Source organism: Marmota monax, unplaced genomic scaffold (assembly GCF_021218885.2).
Source record: "Marmota monax isolate L192 unplaced genomic scaffold, Marmota_monax_Labrador192_F-V1.1 WCK01_AAM20220418_F8-fsc00029, whole genome shotgun sequence".
Classification (NCBI taxonomy): Eukaryota; Metazoa; Chordata; class Mammalia; order Rodentia; family Sciuridae; genus Marmota; species Marmota monax.
In genome coordinates, this window is record NW_026693024.1 from 8,210,534 (window position 1) to 8,230,286 (window position 19,753).

The 19,753-nt window shown below is 37.4% G+C and overlaps 1 protein-coding gene across 1 annotated transcript in view; it reads right to left on the minus strand.

Annotated features, from left to right (window-relative positions):
* Ssr1 (signal sequence receptor subunit 1) overlaps window positions 1–19,753 on the minus strand; it is a 29,759-nt gene extending 10,006 nt beyond the window's left edge. Inside the window, exons 1-7 of the mRNA XM_046453376.2 lie at window positions 19,590–19,753; window positions 17,200–17,312; window positions 13,349–13,436; window positions 11,214–11,476; window positions 8,601–8,677; window positions 7,839–7,917; window positions 5,695–5,788 (exon numbers count right to left, since the gene is read on the minus strand). Of these exons, the coding sequence (XP_046309332.1) occupies window positions 5,695–5,788; window positions 7,839–7,917; window positions 8,601–8,677; window positions 11,214–11,476; window positions 13,349–13,436; window positions 17,200–17,312; window positions 19,590–19,668 (793 nt within the window). The 5' untranslated portion in view covers window positions 19,669–19,753. The remainder of the gene's footprint in view (window positions 1–5,694; window positions 5,789–7,838; window positions 7,918–8,600; window positions 8,678–11,213; window positions 11,477–13,348; window positions 13,437–17,199; window positions 17,313–19,589) is intronic.

Here is a 19,753-nt window from a genome sequence, read left to right on the forward strand (position 1 = left end):
ACAGCTGGGTGCGGTGGAGCACACCTGTAATCCCAGTGGCTCGGGAGGCTGCAACAGGAGGATCACGAGTTCAAAGCCAGCTTCAGCAATGGTGAGGCACTAAGCAACACAGTGAGACCCTGTCTCTAAATAAAATACAAAATAGGGCTGGGGATGTCACTGAGTTCCTGGGTTCAATCCTCGGTACCAAAAAAATTAAATTTATAAATGCAGTCCTGCAGTTTACATAATTTTTGGCAACTATACAAATTTATCTGGAATGAGCCATCAGATAAAAGGAAATTAGTATTCAATGTAAAGCCATTCCATGCGCATAAGCATACTTTTAAAAATCTCTTCCTTTATTTCTTATACTAGATTCTTAGTAGCATTTATTTAAGAGAAAATAAACATGTTTTGAGTACTTCTATTTTGAGTCAGTAAGAAAAATCATCTAGAATTTTCTTTTTTTAAATTTTTGTAGTTGTAGATGGACAGAATGCTTTATTTTATTTGTTTATTTTTATGTGGTGCTGAGGTTTGAACCCAGGGCCTCAACACATGCCAAGCAAGTGCTCTAGTATTTTTTAAAAATACTGGTGGTAGAAATTTCTTTTAAAAAAAGAAAGACTAGACATACCTTCTGTTAGTCTTTCATTTTCTTTTGATCCACTGGGGACTGAACCTACAGGTGCTCTATCACTGAGCTAAATCCCACTGTCTTTATTTGGAGACAGAGTCTAAGTTGCCTATGCTGGCCTCATATGTGATCCTCCTGCCTGAGCCTCCCAAGGAGTTGGAACTACTGTATCAATGTGTGTATCAATGACTCGTGCCCTAGATGCTCAAGGCCCCGGGTTTTGATCCACAGCATTAAGCAAAAAACAAAAGTTAAATTACATAAGGCTACATTCTCAAAAGTTTCTGATTAAGGTTTCCCTATGTAGATTTAAAATACAATTATTAAGCAAAAATCCCATACTTTATGAAAATTAGCTAACCTGTCACTTTATAGTTTAAAAAACAAAACAAAAAACTTTGGGGAAGAAGCACCCTAACCCAAAACAAACTTTTATCAGGAAAAACTTGCTTAGTATTGGGTTCGAATTACTTCCAAGTCTCTTACACTGTGATAAGAGGAGAGTTCCCTCACCTCTCAGGCTCTTGAACCCTGAGGTGTCAGACTGCTCCTCTGCAAAGCTAAGCCCTCAAAGCTTAGGGTGCCTCTTACTTCCAAACATATGCTCTGTTCCACGTTCTTCACAATTTTCTCTTGGTTTTCTTTGTTCTGTCCTCAAGTATATAAAGTTCGTGTCCCAACTTTGAAAGAAATAGCTGTTTTTCCTAAGCTATCTGCAATTTGGCTCAAGTCCTTTACTCTAAAACCATCTTCTACCATAGTGGCTCTCAAAGTATGGTCCAGCACAGCACCATCAAGATCACCTGAGAACTTAGATGCTCAGATTCTTGGGTCTCACCCTATACCTGCTCAATTAGAAACTCTAGGGATGGGAGACCCAACAATCTGTGCTGAACAAGCCCTCCTGGTTATTCCAAGGAATGCTTGTGTTTGAGAGTCAGGGCTCTAAAGAATTAAGCAAAAGAGGAAGGAAAAAAAATTCAAGTACAAAATCAAATAAAAATATTGGTTAAAATTGAGTTGAGGGGCTGGGGTTGTAGTTCAGTGGTAGAGCGCTTGCCTCCCATGTGTGAGGCACTGGGTTTGATTCTCAGCACCACATAAAAATAAATAAAGATATTATGTCCATCTACAGCTAAAAAAGAAAAAAACCTGGAGTTGAAAATAAAAATATTGGGACTGGGGATGTGGCTCAAGCGGTAGCGCGCTTGCCTGGCATGCGTGTGGCCTGGGTTCGATCCTCAGCACCACATACAAATAAAGATGTTGTGTCCGCTGAAAACTAAAAAATAAATATTAAAAAATTTTCTAAAAAAAAAAAGAAAGAAAAGAAAAATATTGGTTAAAACTGAGTTGAAAATATCTGTATGAATACATGATTTTTAAAAGATTTTCATCTGAAACAAGAAACCCAAAATTAATGACATCCCAGCATTTTAGTTTCTAGTATCATTCAGGGGTTTTTGAAGACACAACCAGCTCTGTATCTTGAGCAGAAAATGCACAGAATAAATTTGGATTTCCATGGGGACCAGTAGGTAACCAGTCATTTGAAGGTCAAAAGGTTAAGACTGACAGCAATTTAAAAGGGATCCCAAGAGCTAAAAACTAAGAATTTCAGTTTAAGTACGTGCTGACTGAAACATACTAATTTCACGAAAATCCAAGTTTATAAACAGTAATTTTAAAAAAAAAAAAAATGAGGAAAACTTCCTGTCACCATTTACCCTATCTTTACCAATGGAAATTGGTGACTACAGTTCCAGCTGATGAAAGTGCTACTTTATAAAAGTTTGGCAATTAGTTAAAATAGAAGAAATTACAATTGAAAATCATCAATTCTACCTCTTGTGACACATCTTATGAATTATAAACGGGTAGTAAGCAGTTTAGAGAACTGCACATCTCTGTGATGTCAAAATACACCCCACAGGTAACTTCCAGCCTGCAGAAGAAAAGCCTCATCTCTTTGAGAAAGATCCTGAGGCTGGCACCCAGAGCTTACGCTCATTTTAACATCACTCATAGTGGGGCAATCAGATGTTGTACTGCTTCATGAGATGCAGGAAGAATTGCTTATGGGATAAAAATGAGGAAGTTAAAGCTAACCAAACTTAACAGACTTAGCTACCAGTTTCAACAAGTGTTAGCTAAAAGATGCTTGGAGAAAACTATGAGACAACTCTAGAAGGAAGGACTTTTCAGAGCCTCTTAACTCAGTATGAACCGGCAGCACCGAATTGCTGGGGGCTTGTCAGGCACAGGAAAGCTGAGGCCCCACCCAAGAGTTACTGAGTGAGTCCAAGCCTGCAGCAAGACTTCCCAGGGATATGTACACACTGTTCGGAGAAGCACTTTTGGCACAACAACAAAAAGCTGTAAAGGATTATTTGAATTAAACGAAGAAATCTTAACACAAACTGGCATTATATGAAATAAAATGGTTACTTCCTAAAAAGTGATGGTATTTTATCAGACACGGTGACATGCGCCTACAGCCCAGCTATTCAGGAAGTAGTGACAGGAAGATCACTTTAGTTCAAGAATTCAAGGCCACCCTGGGCAATATAATGAGACTCTATCTCAAAAAAGTAAATAATTTTAGTGACCTTAAAGCCAACCATCTTTTGAGTACTTGGGAAACACGTGAATGATACAAACCTATTTTGCCTATTTCCTATTATACAAGATTACATTTTGCTTCACAGGGCAATAATTCTTGGCTTTTAAGTTCATGGATTATGTTTAGGAGAAAGGTACAATGAAACCAACTCCCCAATCTATTTATAACATAAGGGGGGGGGGTGGCTTCATAACCATTTCTATGACTTTAACAGTTTTTCGTTTTTGTTTTTCTTTTTTTTCCCCCCAGTGCTGGACATAGAACCCAGGGCCTTGTACATGCAAGGCAAGTGTTCTACCACTAAGCTGCCCTGGCTGGCCTTTAATTTGAGATCCTCTTGCCTCAGCCTTCCAAATAACTGGGATTACAGGCATGCACCACCATACCCAACAACTTAAGTTTTTAATTATAACTTTTATTGTTTTAAAAAGAAGATAGTTAATTCTGCAGAAGACATTTAGAATTAATTGTTTATGGATAATGTGTATTTTAAATATAAAGACTTCATAAGTAAATCCAATAAACTATAAATAGGCTATGGTCTCTACTTCAAGCTACATACTGAGTGTCAGGATGATGAGCAATTAGTCCTACAGAAATTATTTACTCCCATGAATTGACCTATTTTATCATTTCCCTATGTCTCTAAATCCAGACTCATTTATGCAACTTCTAAACACTTCCCGCATTGCTTTACCCAGGAATTTCCAAGGATCTTCCCACTCAACATGTCTTTTTTTGTCAGGATCAAACCCAGGGCCTTGTGTATTTGTGTATGCCAAGCAAAAACACTCTCACTAAGCCACACCTCCAAGCCCCTACCCAACACATCTAATCCAAACTCATTCCTGTCCATCCTATGTGCTCTGGCTGCTTCCTCAGACAATGGGACATTATTGGTTCCATCTCCCCACAACAGCCAAAAACAAACAAAAACAGCATCACCAAAAGTCCTGAATGCTGCACATCTTTCAACACTTCTGCCTCAGTTTAGGCCCTCATTATTTCTCCTGTACATTCCTGAAATCATCAACTGGCATCTCAGCTTTCAGTAGCTCCTGTAGCCAGCTGTCCTCCACAAAGCTATTATAAATTCTTTTTAAAACATAAAATTGTTATTCATCTACTTTAAAGTGTCTGATGGCTACTTTTTGCCTAGAAGATAGGGCAAAAGTATTTAGCATGGCACAAAAAACCTTGAAGAGTCCTTCTCCAACTGTTCAAGTCTCCAAACAAAGGTCGACTGTTCCTGGGAGTGATTTCCTCCTTTCCTAGAAGATCCTACCAAGCTCTCAAGATTTTGTATTCACTTTTAATAAAGTACCTGTCATATGGAAATTATATTTGGAATAGAGAGCGCTAGCTCACAGAGTCAACTCAATTTTTAAAACTAAGGACTTGAACAAGCAAAGGAAAACAAAAAATCAAACAAACAAAAAAGGAACTAAAAACTAAAGTCAGTAAATGCATGTATAAAAAAGTTGAACCTCATTCTTTAATGATAAATTAAAACACTCATAACATTTAATACTTAAGAATGATTAGTGAAAGTGGAGGACACACTCCTGAGAATATAAATTAGTACTAACTTTTGGAATGGAAATAAGACACTTTCCACAAAAATTAAAATGCACATAACCGGAGACCTATTGATTCTACATTCAAGAAGTCATCCTATGAATTTACACATAAGGGTATTTATTAGCATTTTTTTTTAAAGAGTGAAAAACCACCTGTACTGAACACTCATATAGAAACATATGTACAGAAAATACCTATAATACAAATGTGAACTTAACACCAATCATTTGTTGAAAATGGGATTTGTAAAGCCAGGAGCTGACTTTTTCACTACTGTACAATCTAAAACTGTGCAATGAGGCTATACTGCTTTATAATAAATGCTTCTTAAAAGTCCTTCACTTGGAGGGAAAAAATTCCTACTTTAAATAGTTATTTTAACAAACTGCCTATGTAATAATATCTGTTAGGTTAAACTATCAGGTAGTATTTTAGGTTTAGTGATGGTTTTTCCAATAAAATTTAGTACTAGAAAACTGTTCCATTACTCATCAAATTTGCTATAAAGCGTTCATACACTATACAAGAGCCCCCAAAACTCTAGCAAATGGCATTAGAAAAATTAATTGCCTCACCTCTTCTACTCTGCACTGAAGCAACAGGAAAGAAAAGAGACAGGAAAAAGATTAGGAATGTAAAGAATTCACACATTTGTAAATAAACTGCAGGTTTGGAGGCATTTCTAAATGAAAGTATAAAAAATACTAAAAACAATAAATGTTCAAAGTCTTCATTAGTCATTGTTCTAGATTTTACACAGTGGAAAAGACAAATGCTAAGTAGTATTAGCCACACATTTTTTTGCTAAATCTAAAATATTTAATTTTCATTTAAGAGAAATACTTCCCACCAAGTTTGTAAGACTACTTACTGATTTGATTCAAAGTTTCTTGAGGAATCCAACTCATGTCAACATCATTCTGACTTGATGTACCCATTTCTACTTTCTGTATGGGTCTCTTGCGCTAAGAGAAATGTATTTCAAAAGAGTTCCATTATGTTGCTTATTCTAATTTTTAAAACACAATCAAAAAATTTCATCTGATCTTAGTAAATAAATTATGTTCTTTTCCAGTGTTAAAACATACTCCTAACAAATATTTTATTCACTAGAAGACTAAAATCATGTCTAGCATTAATATAAAGAATTCACTGGATGCAGTGGTACACACCTATAATCCCCACCACTCAGGAGGCTCAAGGTCAGCCTCAACAAATTATCGAGACCTTGTCTCAAAATAAAGAGTTAAAAAGGTCTGGGAGATGTAGCTCAGTGTCAAAGTGCCTCTGGGTTCAACTCTCAGTACTACAAATAATAAAATACTTTTATCCTTGCTATAAAACTCTGTATTATACCACTGGTGGACAAAACAAGAATGTCTACTTATACAATGATTTTCTTTCCACTTAGGAATCAAAATCAAAGAATAAATTTCTGGCCAATGAAATTCAGAATAATTACTAAAAAGTTGCAAAAAGGCTATCTGACATTGTAAGCTAGATACAACTAAACAAGTACAACCTCATTATCTATAAGCAGTATTATTTGTTTAGATCATAAGTTAATTCTGAATACAAAGAATAACTGAAAATAGCTTTGTTTAAATGAAAAAGCAAACTGTAGTCAGTTATACCAAATATGTAAATGCACAGCAAAAATCCAACTGTTATGAAAACAACACAAAGATAGTTATAAACACTCTGAAAATGGAGAGCAACTGTTTAGGGCCTAAAGAATTATATTACAGTATTTGACACAAATGGTGTAATGCATTCCCACTAGAAGAACGGGATGGGTTTTCCTTTTTGTGGTGTGGGAAGAAGAGAATTGAGAGAGAGAGTGAATGAGGAAAAAGGGGAGAGGCGTAGGCAGTGAAGACATGATGGAAGAGTTAGCCACCAAAACCAGAGAGAACCATGATGGGGGTGGGTACTTCAGTGTTACGCTTAATTAAGTAGATGTTTGATCAATAGGACAAATACAGTCAAATTCATTCTTTATCATGTGAAAGAACTCATTCACTAAGAATAAGCTCCATAATTAAGAATAATGAAGTGAAAATAAAAAGCTGGGTTGGTTTCAGATAAAACATGAAAAGGGCTGGGATTGTAGCTCAGTGGCAGAGCGCTTGCCTTGTACATGTGAGGCACTATGTTTGATCCTCAGCAACGAATAAATAAAAAGTATTGTATCCATCTACAACTAAAAAAACTAAAAAAAAAAAAAAAAAAAAAAAAAAACATGAAATAGTGTAATTCTAGGTAAAAAAAAAAAAAAAACTTTCTGAATTTCAGGAATAAAAATTCTAGGGTAATTCACAGTTAAAATAATTTCCAGGTGCAGTAGCACATATCTGATCCCAGTTTATCAGGAAGCTGAGGCAGGAGGATATCAAGTTCAAGGCTAGACTCAGCAACTAGCAAGACCCTTTCTCAATAAAAAATAAAAAAAGGGCTGGGGATATAGATAAGTAGTAAAGTAGCCCTGGGTTTAATCCCCAGTACTGCAAAAAAAAAAAAAAAAAAAAGATAGTACAGGTATACAGGTCACACTAGAGGATGTAGACAAAGGACACTAATTGTGTGCATGTCTCAAAGTCTCAACAAATTCAAGTCGTATATCCAAAGTTTCACCTTTGGGTTTCATTTTAAAAAGGTGCAATGAAGCTGTAACTCTAGAAACCTACAGTGAGAATAAGAAGTCATGAAGAATTAGATCAAGCTTAACTTAGTACTGTAACAACTTTTAAAGAATGGTTTTGAGAGTTGTTCAAGCTGGGCGCAGTGGTGCATGCCTGTAATCCCAGCGGTTGGGGAAGTAGTGACAAAAGGATCGCGAGTTCAAATTCAGCCTCAGGAAAAGTGAGGCACTAAGCAACTCAGTGAGACCCTGTCTGTAAATAAAACACAAAATAGGGCTGGGGATGTGGCGCAGTGGTTGAGTGCCCCTGAGTTCAATCCCCGGTAGCAAAAAAAAAAAAAAAAAAAAAAAGGAATTGTTCAAACATTAATTACCTTTCTAGATTCTAGGAGTTGATGAAGGCCAATAACAACCAGAAGTCCAAGACCAGCGAGGAACATATACATAAAGATTCTGGCATAAAAGAAAAAACATAAATTGGCTGTAATTCATAAGAAATACCACAGCTAATTACAACTATAATTCTAACACATTTCATAATTTTAGTTTATTCTGTGCAAATGGGTTTAAAAATTACTTTAGGTCAACATATATAAGAAATAAGAAATGATTCATCATTCAAAAAGAACATATTTTTCAAGATAAAAATATAATTTACAAAAAGTCAGGAATTTTAGAGGCACATATCTTAGCTTTGGCTAATGATCAGCTTCAGAAAGCATGGAGTAGAAAAGAATTTAGGACAGAAAGCCAACTAATACCTTTTAAAGGATTTTTCGTCAGTTTGAATCATCTTTCCTAGCTTGGTATTATACATACAAAAATCACATACAGGGCTGGGGATGTGGCTCAAGCGGTAACGGGCTCGCCTGGCATGCGTGCGGCCCGGGTTGGATCCTCAGCACCACATACAAACAAAGATGTTGTGTCCGCCGAAGACTAAGAAATAAATATTAAAATTCTCTCTCTCTCTCTCTTTAAAAAAAGAATCACATACAGTATGGATCTATGTAGTAAAGGTTTCACCAAATCTGTATAGTCCATTCTATTTTGACCATTAAAAACAATACTTTGAAATCAGAACATGCCCTCTAGTCCTGCCTTGAGAGATCAAGTTCTAAAACTTTTTCACTTACGTTTCTCCATCTAACCCATCTTCTCTTTCAATAACTGTAACCGTTTGATTGAAGACAGCATCTTGGAATACATTGCCCTGTAAAGAATAAACTTTTTAAAAAAAAAAAAAAATTCACAAAAATTTGAAATGCACTGAGAGAAGGAACTCTCGTAAGATTTGTTAAAACTGGTACTCTGTAACAGATTTCTTATAGCTCTCTCATCATCTAGAAGGAAAGACTTTACAAAGTCATATACTTGCACTATTCAATGCCAGGGACTCAACATTCTGATTTCAATTTCTTCCATAAAATAAAAATGTCTCAAGCTCTGTTATCCTCCACTTTCTTTGAGGAGTGGGGAGATGGCACAAGGACCAAGGAAAGAGTAAAAATGAGATAAAACTTGCAGAAAGAAACAAAACTCAGAGTATTCTGATACCTGCAGCTCAAGTTTGTCTGCAATCCTCCAACATATGGATGGAAGCATGAAAATGTAGAACAGTAGCTGCAGTGGCAGATCACACAGACCCGAACAAAAGTCAAAATTATGTTCTAAACTGACAATGGGATGAAAACCAATTCCTTCAAAATAAATGGGTTGCTGATTTTCAGAATCAAAATATTTTATTGTTATGGTCTTGAAAAATTAATGGGTCATAGACAGCTGTTCTCAATATTCAATGCTCTACACACAGGTAGTATATTTTCAAAACCACCACTTATTGCTAAATACTAATTATGTAATTTTATTTCAAGGTCTTTCAATGTGCACTCAAAACGAAACTGACACTACACTTTACCAACTGGATTTAGTTCGATTTAAAAATAGGATAAAATTGATAATTTTCAAACTACATAATTATAAAGTTCAGGAAACTTAGTATCATATTTTGAAAACATAAAGAATGAAAAAACAGGGACTGGGGTAATGGATCAGTGGTAGAGTGCTTGCCTAGCATGTGTGAGGCACTAGATTTGATCTCAGCACTGCACATAAATAAATAAAGGTACATTGACAACTAAAAAATATTTTTAAAAAAATGAAAAACTTTCCTACTTTCTACTAAATAACTCTAAAAATGAAAAATTTAGGGGCTGGGATTGTGGCTCAGTGGTGGAGCGCTACCCTAGCATGGGTGGGACCCGGGTTCAATCCTCAGCACCACATAAAAATAAAGGCATTGTGCTGTGTCCATCTACACCTAAAAAATAAATATTTTAAAAAAATGAAAAATTTAATTGTAATACAAGAAATTTAACTCAGGTAAACATGTTAACACTAGGATAATGAAAATCATGAACAACTTCTTTTTTTTTTTTTTTAATATTTATTTTTTAGCTTTTCGGCGGACACAACATCTTTGTTTGTATGTGGTGCTGAGGATCGAACCCGGGCCGCACGCATGCCAGGCGAGCGCGCTACCGCTTGAGCCACATCCCCAGCCCATGAACAACTTCTAAGAAGAAAACTTTGAAAAGGGAATTGTTCAGATGTGTTCTCTGAAGAACAGTTTTCACCAAGAAGTCAACTGCCAAAAGTAAAATTTTAGTGCTTCTTGTTCAGTCACTGAATATACATAAAAATACATATCATAAAACATCAGCTTATATTCAGGACATTTGGTTCTCATAAATTAAAGCCAACCCATAAACCCTGCTGCTAAAACTATCTGGCTATAAGCTAGATGTAGAGGTGCACACCTGTGATCTGAGCAACTGGGGAGGCGGACGCAGGAGGATCAAAAGTTTGAGGGCAGACTCAGAAATTTGGTGACATCCTATTTCAAAAATAAAAGACTAGGGATATAGCTCAGTGGTAAAGTACCCCTGGATTCAATCCCTAGTAGTAGGAAGAAAGAGAGAAGAAAAAATTGAAATAAAAAGGGCTGGGAGCAGGGTGCAGTGGCGTACATCAGTAATCCTAGCAGCTTGAGAAGCTGAGACAGGAGAATTGTGAGTTCAAAGCCAGCTTCAGGAACTGCGAGGAACTAAGCAATTCAGTGAGACCCTGTCTCTAAATAAACTACAAAATAGGGCTGGGATGCGGCTCAGTGGTCAAATGCCCCTGAGTTCAATCCCTGGTACCAAAAAAAGGGGGCTGGGGATGTAGCTCAGTGGTAAAGTACCCTGGGATTCAAGCCCCTGTATCACCCCCTCCCCCCAAAAAAGAGAGAGCTGGTTTTATTTTATCTGAATATATAAAATGATGAAAAACCAGCTACAAAAAAAGTAGAAGTAGTAAAATAGGCCAAAATCAGGCAATGACAGGAGCAAATTACATATATTAACCTCTAAATAAGTAGTAGACTATTGAGTGGCATATTGCTTTTTCCTTCTAAGATCCAGATCAAGTCACTTCCACACTCATGTGAGTGCACCTAAACACAAGACACCTCTAGTGCGGGTCACTCAGCAGTTTCATCACTGTTTTCAACCACCTCTCCTGCAAATTATAGACTCCAAGACACTTGCGAATTTACATTCACGACCTTGGTGCCTACCATGGTTTCAACCACAAAATAGGCACCTGTACAGAAAAATATTTAACAATGTTAATTATCCCCAACAATCTCTAACCTTAAAAAAAAAAAAAAAAAAAAGTAAAAAGTAAAAAGGTTTAGAAGGACTTACATTCAAGTCTTTGTAGTTCAGATTGATGACCAGACCAAAGGGTCGTCCACCCATGGGCTCTGCAGGAATGAAGGAATACTCAAAAGTGGCCTGTCTCTGGGGTGGCACTACAGTGTTCAGAGGCAGAGCTGTGAAATTCTGGATATAAAACTGGTAGTCCTGAGGATAACGAAATGAGGCATCTAGGGATTCCACAATAAAATCTTCTGTACCCTTGTTTGTAAAGCCTACCAAGAACTTCACTATGTTATTTGCTGGAAAATCTGAGAAACAAAAAAAGACAAAAAAATTAGAACATATTCAGAGTACAAATGCAACACACATTACTAATGGACGCTGGCACACTTTCCTGCTGTATTCAGACTTGGTTTCAGAATCCTTTTCCAGAGAACAGTCCAGTCACATGCTAACTAGTGAAAGACTGGAGCTAGAGTGTACGCTGACACTCAATTTTGTCTATGCTTGAGCACTCCAACTTGGGAGCTGAACTGAGCATCTTGACTTCAGACTAGATAATACCCAAATTCTGTGGTCTAAGAAAAAGTTGGGTCCTTCTGGTAGCAAGATTATTGTGTAGGGAGTTATACAACTGAGTACCTATACAAATAAAGAGAAAAATGACAAAGAAAAAAATCTAAGGGGTTCATTGGAACACTTGTGTTTACTAGAACAAAAAAAAAAAAATTGCATTTTTGAATTCCTATCCAATTACACAAGTAGTCAAAAATGCAAATTTGAAGGTAAATCAGCTACAAAAATAAATTTTTAAAAATCACTTATACTTTTTGTAGCCTGTAGGTGGAAGTCATAACACATGAGTATAAAATAGAACACATTTTCATATTAAATGTTGAATTATGTCACTGTCAATCAAGCTAAGCTTCATCCAGTATGACATAAGTTGTACAGTCAGACAGATCTAGATTTGAATATGGTCTCCATGATCTATTTATAAACTGGGTAACTCTGGGGTTTGTTAGGATTAAATAATATTTGTGAAATATTGAGAACAGTGCCTACTACGCTATCTTCAATAAACATCAAGCATTACATATTTATAGGTTGAACATCCCAAATTTAAAAACTGGAAATGCTCTAAAATCTGAAACTTGAGTGCCAATATGATGTTACAAGTAGAAAATTCCACAACTGATACTCAAGTGATGGATTATAGTTAAAATATCAGTGCACTAAAAGAACTGTATAACATCACCTTTAGGTGTATATGGAACAAATGGATTTCATGTTTTGACCTTGGTTCCATTCCTAAGATACCTCATTATATATAGACAAAAATATTCCAAAATCCAAAAAAACTTCTGGTTCTAAATATTACAGGTAAGGGATACTCAATCTGTATTTTCTTTTAAAGAAACCTAGGCTCTAATCAAGACCTACTTGGAAAGATTTTAAAATATAGCACAGTTATCTAGGTTCTATCCAAGGACTAATCAAAAGGTACAATATTTCACTAATATTTACATACTCAAAATATAGCAAAATTACTTTGCTGAGGTAGTTTGAAAGAATTTTAAAAACAATATATTTGGGCTGGGGTTGTGGCTCAGCAGTATAGTGCTTTCCTAGCACGTGTGAGGCCCTGAGTTCGATCGTCAGCACCATATAAAAATAAATAAATAAAATTGGAGCTGGGGATGTGGCTCAAGTAGTAGCACGCTCGCCTGGCATGCGTGTGGCCCAGGTTCGATCCTCAGCACCACATACAAAGATGTTGTGTCCGCCGAAAACTAAAAATTAAATATTAAAATTCTCTCTCTTTAAAATAAATAAATAAACAAATAAAGATATTGTGCATAACTACAACTGAAAATAAAATACTTTTTTTTAAAAACCAATATCTTTAAAATGGAAATCTAACTTCTAGTTAAACTAGATAGGATTTATTATTCCCCTTAGTTAAAATACCTGCAATACCACTATACAGGTATTGGTACCCATATATATGAGATTTTTTCCAAAATACTTGTTTTGCACAATACTCCTTATATAAAAGGAGCTTAAAAAAAGACCTTAAGTATTACACCAATGCTCTCCCCGCCTTAAAAAAAAAAAAAAAAAAAAAGGCTTGCATTTAAAAACTCACATCTGAATTGAAACTAGCAATTCTATATTACCTTCTCCTTTCACAAACAGGATAGTTGTATCTGCACTTGGTGATGCTTCAGGTTCACCAGATACATCTTCTTCCTCTTTATCTTCTGCCTAAGAAAGAAAACATTAAAAAGAAATTACTAGGGGTGGGGGAGATCACTTACATACAGACACTTTATCAGATTTGGGACAAAATATTGCTTCTTCATGGCTTTGTCAGTATTAGTGGGATGAACATCACTGTATCTCTTTAGCTAACTTAAACAGTGCATCTAAATGTTCATACCAATTCCCAAGGAATCTGACAGATCTGACTCAGGGTCTAGTGTGAATCCTGAAATTCTTTAATTCTAATAAAAGCATCAAGGAAATGCCAAGACTACTAGTATTCTGACCACACTTTGAACTGCAAGATTCTGGATCAAGGGTTGGTAAGCTAACTGCCTGTAAAAAACTAAATAGTAAATAAAGCTTTGCAAACCATAAAATCCCTCTTGAAAATGCTCAAGGTTATAGCATGAAAGCAGTCACAGAAAATAAATGAATAAGCAAGGTTATGTCTGTTCTGAAGCCAAATTTTGCCCACCCCTGTGGATCTTGTTAATAGTCTACAACAATTTCCATTCTAATTAAAAGGAAAATTTCCCCCTAAGAATCAGTCACATGGGGCTGGGGCTGGGGCTGAGCAGTAGAGTGCTCGCCTAGCATGTGTGAGGCGCTGAGTTCAATCCTCAGCACCACATAAAAACAAGCAAATAAATAAAGGTATCGTGTCCAACTATAACTAAAAAATATTTTAAAAAAAGAATCAGCCACATAATTTGAAAGAAACGTTTTAAAGAAGAGCGAGCCAGGTGTGGTGGCACAAGCCTATAATTCTAGTGATTTGGGAGGCTGAGAAAGAAGGATTCCAAGTTCAAGGCTAGCCTCAGCAACTCAAGTGAGATTCTGTCTCAAAATAAAAAAATAAAACATAAAAACGTCTAGGGATGTAGCTCCGTGGTAAAGCACCTCTGGGTTAACTCTCCAGTGCAAGAAAAAGAGAAGAGAAAGAGTAAGCGATCAAGGATCTTATTGGGGTGATAGAAATATCCTAAAACTGGATGTGTCTTAAAACTTGGTAAATTTACTAAAAATCAGATTGTATACTTAAAAATGGGATTTTTATGCTAAAACTGTATCTCACTGAAAATGTGAATAAATTTAATATTTAAAATGTTAAACCTGAGAGAAGCACCATGTCTTCAGATGAACAATCATAAACTGAGATGCTTATGGGTTATAACATCACCTTTAGGTGTATATGGAACAAATGGGTATATGGGTGTCATTGTTCATTGGCTTTAAACATTCTGTAGATGAAAAGGCACTCAAACCTTCCAATGAATGAGGAACTGCATTAAATTTTAAATATTCTTAATGATACCATTTATTTAAAAGTTTTTACTTTTGGGAAAAGAGACCCCTCAAGAAAGTCCCAGCTACACAGGAAGCTGAGACAGGAGAATCTTCTGAGTCCAAGAATTTAACATCAGCCCAGGCAAAACAGCATCTCAGGGGGAAAAAACAAAAAGACCCCCAAGTAGGAAAAACCATAAAATGTAGGAATAAAGTGGAAAAAAATGTACCTGAGAAACAACAAAGAACAATCACATTTAAGATATGATTAATGGGCTGCAGACTAAAATGAAATGGAAGAAGTTAATAAGACAACAGCTCAAATCACCAGAGTCTATCAAACCAGGAATATGAAGTAGGATGGATGTTAAGTGCTGACTTCCTTTGTGGACATTAAAATTTGAGGTACTTAATGGAGCACCCAGACACTGCTATCCTGTGAAGAGCTGGAGATATCAGTATGGTGCTCAGAAATGAGGCTAGAAAATCACTAATAAAGGGTGGTAGTAGTTAAAAAAAGGTTTCACCAACATTACAGGAGTAGGCAGAGAAAGAGAAGGTAACAGAAAAATCAAAAAGCAGAAACTGGTAAAGGAACACTGAGAGGATTGTAACCAAAGCCAACATTAAAGGATTCAAGGAAAGTATACTTAGAAAATGCTAAAGAGTTCAAATATCATACCTAATACAGGCCAGGATTTTGGCCATCAGGTTGCTGGTGACCTTAGTAAGAATAGTTTCACTAGATATATGGGACCAGACCATGGTAGAGAACAAGCGTGAAAAGGAAGAAACTGTACAGGGTAGTCTTTCTTCAAGAAAGAACCAGACGTGGTGGCACATGCTTCTCTAATTCCAGCTGCTTGGGAGAGTAAGGAAGACATTGAGTGGCTATCATGGGCAGCTTAGTGAGATCCTGTCTCAAAGTTACAAAAAAAAAAAAAAAAAAAAATTACTGGGGTTATAGTTCAGCGCCCCTCGCTTAAATCCCCAGTACCAAAAAAATTTTAAATACAAATAAAAATAAATCACAAGATAAGATTAGCTTACGTGAAGGATATACCCCATGAAAATGAAATCAAAGAAGAAATCTGTATTTAAGGTTAATTACTTTGATATTAAAATAGCAGGAAAATAGGAAATTGGTGGTTCAACCTTAGAAGAAAATGACATTTAGAGTCATGAAAGGTTTTAGGTGCATAGCATGAGAAAACCTATGTTAAGCTGGGCGCAATGGGAACAGGAAAGACAGCAGAATGAATCAGATATAACTTTCCTATGCTTATATATGAATACACAACCAGTGTAACTCCACATCATGTTCAACAATAAGAATGGGATCAAACCTGTAATAGATTGCACTCCATATATATATATGTCAAAATACAACATACTGTCATGTATATCTAAAAAAAAAGCTGGGTTCAGTGGTATACACCTGTAATCCCAGTAGCTTGGAAGGTTGAGCCAGGAGGATTATGAATTTAAGGGCAGCCTCAGCAACTTAGCGAGATCCTATGTCTAAATAAAATATAAAAAAGGTCTGAGGATGTAGCTCAGTGGCAGAGCACTCCTGGGTTCAATCCCCAGTACCAAAAAGAAAAACAAAACAACAAATATCTATGTAAAAAATCTGGGCTGGGATTGTGGCTCAGTTGTAGAATGCTTGCCTAGTATGCGTAAGGCACTGGGTTCAATCCTCAGCACCATACAAAAATAAAATAAAGTTATTGTGCCTACCTAGAACTAAAAAACATATATATTAACAAAAAATCTCAGGCTAGGGATATAGTTCAGTTGGTAGAGTGCTTGCCTTGCATGCAGAAGGCCCTAGGTTCAACCCCCCAGCACCATATAAACACACAAAAAAATCTATCCTATACAATAGGACTACAGTAGTCCCAAAGAGGAAATTAAATTATCCAGAAGCATGCTGCAATGATCATGATTCCAGCCTGCCATTCTGTTTTACTATAATTATACAGTAAAAAAATTCATGGCTAGACAACTAAGAGGTCTTCTCTAACCCCCTCACTCTTTACAGGACATATTTTACATATTATTTGTCATCTGTTCCTTACCTCATCCCACCAACACACATATCCCGTCTGTCCAAAGCAGCATCCAGAACAGCACAGACTCACTACATGAGACTCAATGACTGCTTATTGAATGAAAGCGAGAAAACTGAGACCCAGAAAGAGAAGCCTGAAGGCTAAACACCATGGACCCCAAATTTATCCACTCCTGGTCCACTGCTAGTCCCACTACATTTAGCTTCCTAAATTCATGCCCGTTAGTATGATCTTGAATCATTCTTTAAGTGTGTCATGTCTCCTTCCAGCTCAATACATATGCTCTATCCTCAATGACAAGCTCCTATTCACCCAACTTCAATCCATTTTGATCATAATAACAAACCACTGACAGTAAAAATTTTAATACCAAACTTTGTATTAAATAGTATAACACTAACCAAATCTGTGGGTTCATCTTCTTCTACCTCAGCTTCATCGTCTTCATCTTCAATTATTGAATCTTCCACTGTTTCTTCATCCTCTGTAAGATCCTGTGCCACCGTTAATGAGCCTATTGATAAAATACAAAGTAAGCAATTATCCTTCACCTGGAATACTAACTTTTTTAAATATTAGGTATAAGCAACAAAATGTTCACACTGGAGTAACTTAATCCCCCAGCCACTTGAATGATGACAAATTACATACTACATCTAAAAATACTTGTATTATTTTACTAGTATTCTTAACTGCTTATTAATTTTAATAGAAAATACTGTTTAATTTTAAAAAGCACCCAACAGCTAGAAAATGAACTGCAGAAATTGAAGATCCCCTGAATTCCAGATGAAGAACTTCAAGCAATCTGGTTAAGCAAATAAAAAAATAATAATAAGTTTGGTGCAAAGGAAGGAAACTCCCCTAAATTTAATCCCTGTCATTAACCATATAAAATAAAACAAAAAACATCCAGGTTTAAAAGAAAATAACATTCTCAATATCTAGGCAAGAAACATCAGAGCTGACAACAGCTGAAACTCTTAGAATCTACTAACAAGTAACTAAAAATGACTAATACCTGTATCTTCCCCTATGATAAAAACTAGCTTGTGCCAGGCACAGTGGCGCAAGTGGCTCAGGAGGCTAAGGCAGGAGGAGTGGGAGTTCCTCAAGCCAGCCTCAGCAAAAGCGAGGCTCTAAGCAACTCAGTGAGACCCATCTCCAAAAAAAATACAATATAGGGCTGGGGACGAGGCTCAGAGGTCAAGTGCCCCTGAGTTCAATGCCCAGTACCAAAAAAAAACTAGCTAGCACAAAATACATTGTTTAGTAAAAACATATTGTAACTTCAGGGTTGAGAGCAAAGAAAGAGTCCAATTATTTTTGCATATGGCTTTGCTACTTTTAAATATTATAAGCAAAAGTTATGTACACTCATAATGCCAAGAAATTATAAATCAATTTTGTAGGCAAAAGTATTCTAAGCAAGTCACAATGTATCTGTTTCTGGCAAGACCCTCAAAAGCATTTCAAAGTTCCTGAAACTCTTCCAGCAGAAAGAATGATGATGTGGCAGTTCAGTGGAGCGGGGGAAAATGTGGAAAGGGAAACATGTGCAATATCCAGGGAAAATGGTATTTATTAAGTACTGTACACTTCAAGTTTTTTTCACCTCCTTGAGTTCCTACTGCTAAAATGGTACCTTCCTAATTTTACAAGTCATTTTCAGTTAAAAAAAAAACTCTCAGGACATAGTAGTAGTTTAAAGTTATACAAGCCACTAAACAGAAACCAGTCCCTTCACTCTTCTTTGCCAAACAGCTTGTGGGCACTGGTCACCATCATTCATTAGGCCACAGAGTTTAAACTTATGGAATGGGTTCTAGTAACCACTTAGACTAATTCTTTCACTTTACAAGTTGGACACCGAAGTTCATAATACCAGGGCAAGAAGCCAAGATTCCACATTTTTAGGTTCTGCCATCTAAGTTTTTTCACCCAAGTTTTTTAACTGTTGAAATGAATAAACCTATATAAATTGGGGTGGGGGAGAGTAGGGCTCAAAGTCCACTCTCGCCTCCCAGCATAATAGGGTATTTCCAACCAACAAAAAGTAGAAAGGAAAAATGGAAGGAAGAAAGGGAGAGAGAGAGAGAGAAAGAAAGAAAGAAAGACGGACAGAAGGAAAGCCATTGAATGAGAGATCCCGTAGGGATTCTGCAGTCTGCCTAGGACCAGAGGCTGACAACTGAGTGAGGATGCGGAGTTTTTCGGAAATCAAGCCTCCCGATAACACACAGGGATCAGATGCGGATAAGCAAAGACAGAGGACCAGAAAAACGATGCTCTAATAGCATGGGTGTGCAGAAAACAGGAGTTTCAGCAAATGAATTAAGGAGGACTCCTAGCGTGGAAGCTAAAGACACGTCAGCCCAAGAGCTAGAGGATGGGGGTGGAGCGGCGCTGGAGGCGGCCAAAAGAAAACCGGGCTGCAGCGCTCTGCGGGCGCAGCACCCGCCGCCCCAAGCCTGCGGCTCCGGCCGCACACCCTCCAGCTCCGGCCGCACACCACCCAACTCCGGCCACCTCTGCAGGCGTGGGTCCCGGCCGCGGGAGCAAAGTCGCTCCGGCACGGCCCTCCGCGCGGAAAGGACCAAGGGTCAGGCAGGGCGTGGACTCTGCACGCGCGCCAGCCGCCTACCACGAGCCGGGGGTTGGGGAGCAAGGGGAGGGAGGCCGTCGAGGTGGACGCGGTCCCCAGGAGCCGAAGCTCTGCCGCCTCCAACTTCAAACTTGTCGCCGGCGTCTCCTGAACTGCCAACCCCGCCGCCCACTCCCCTCGCCTCACCTCCCGGGCCGCTTCGGAGCAAAACGGTGGCGGGGAATACCAGCAAGAGGAGCAGAAGCAGGCGGGGGAGGAGTCTCATGGCGCGGCCGGTCCAGTGTCTAGTCCCAGTCCGCGAGTGCTCTCGGCGGCTCCGGCGGTAATGGCGTTACTCTTCATCCGGGCTC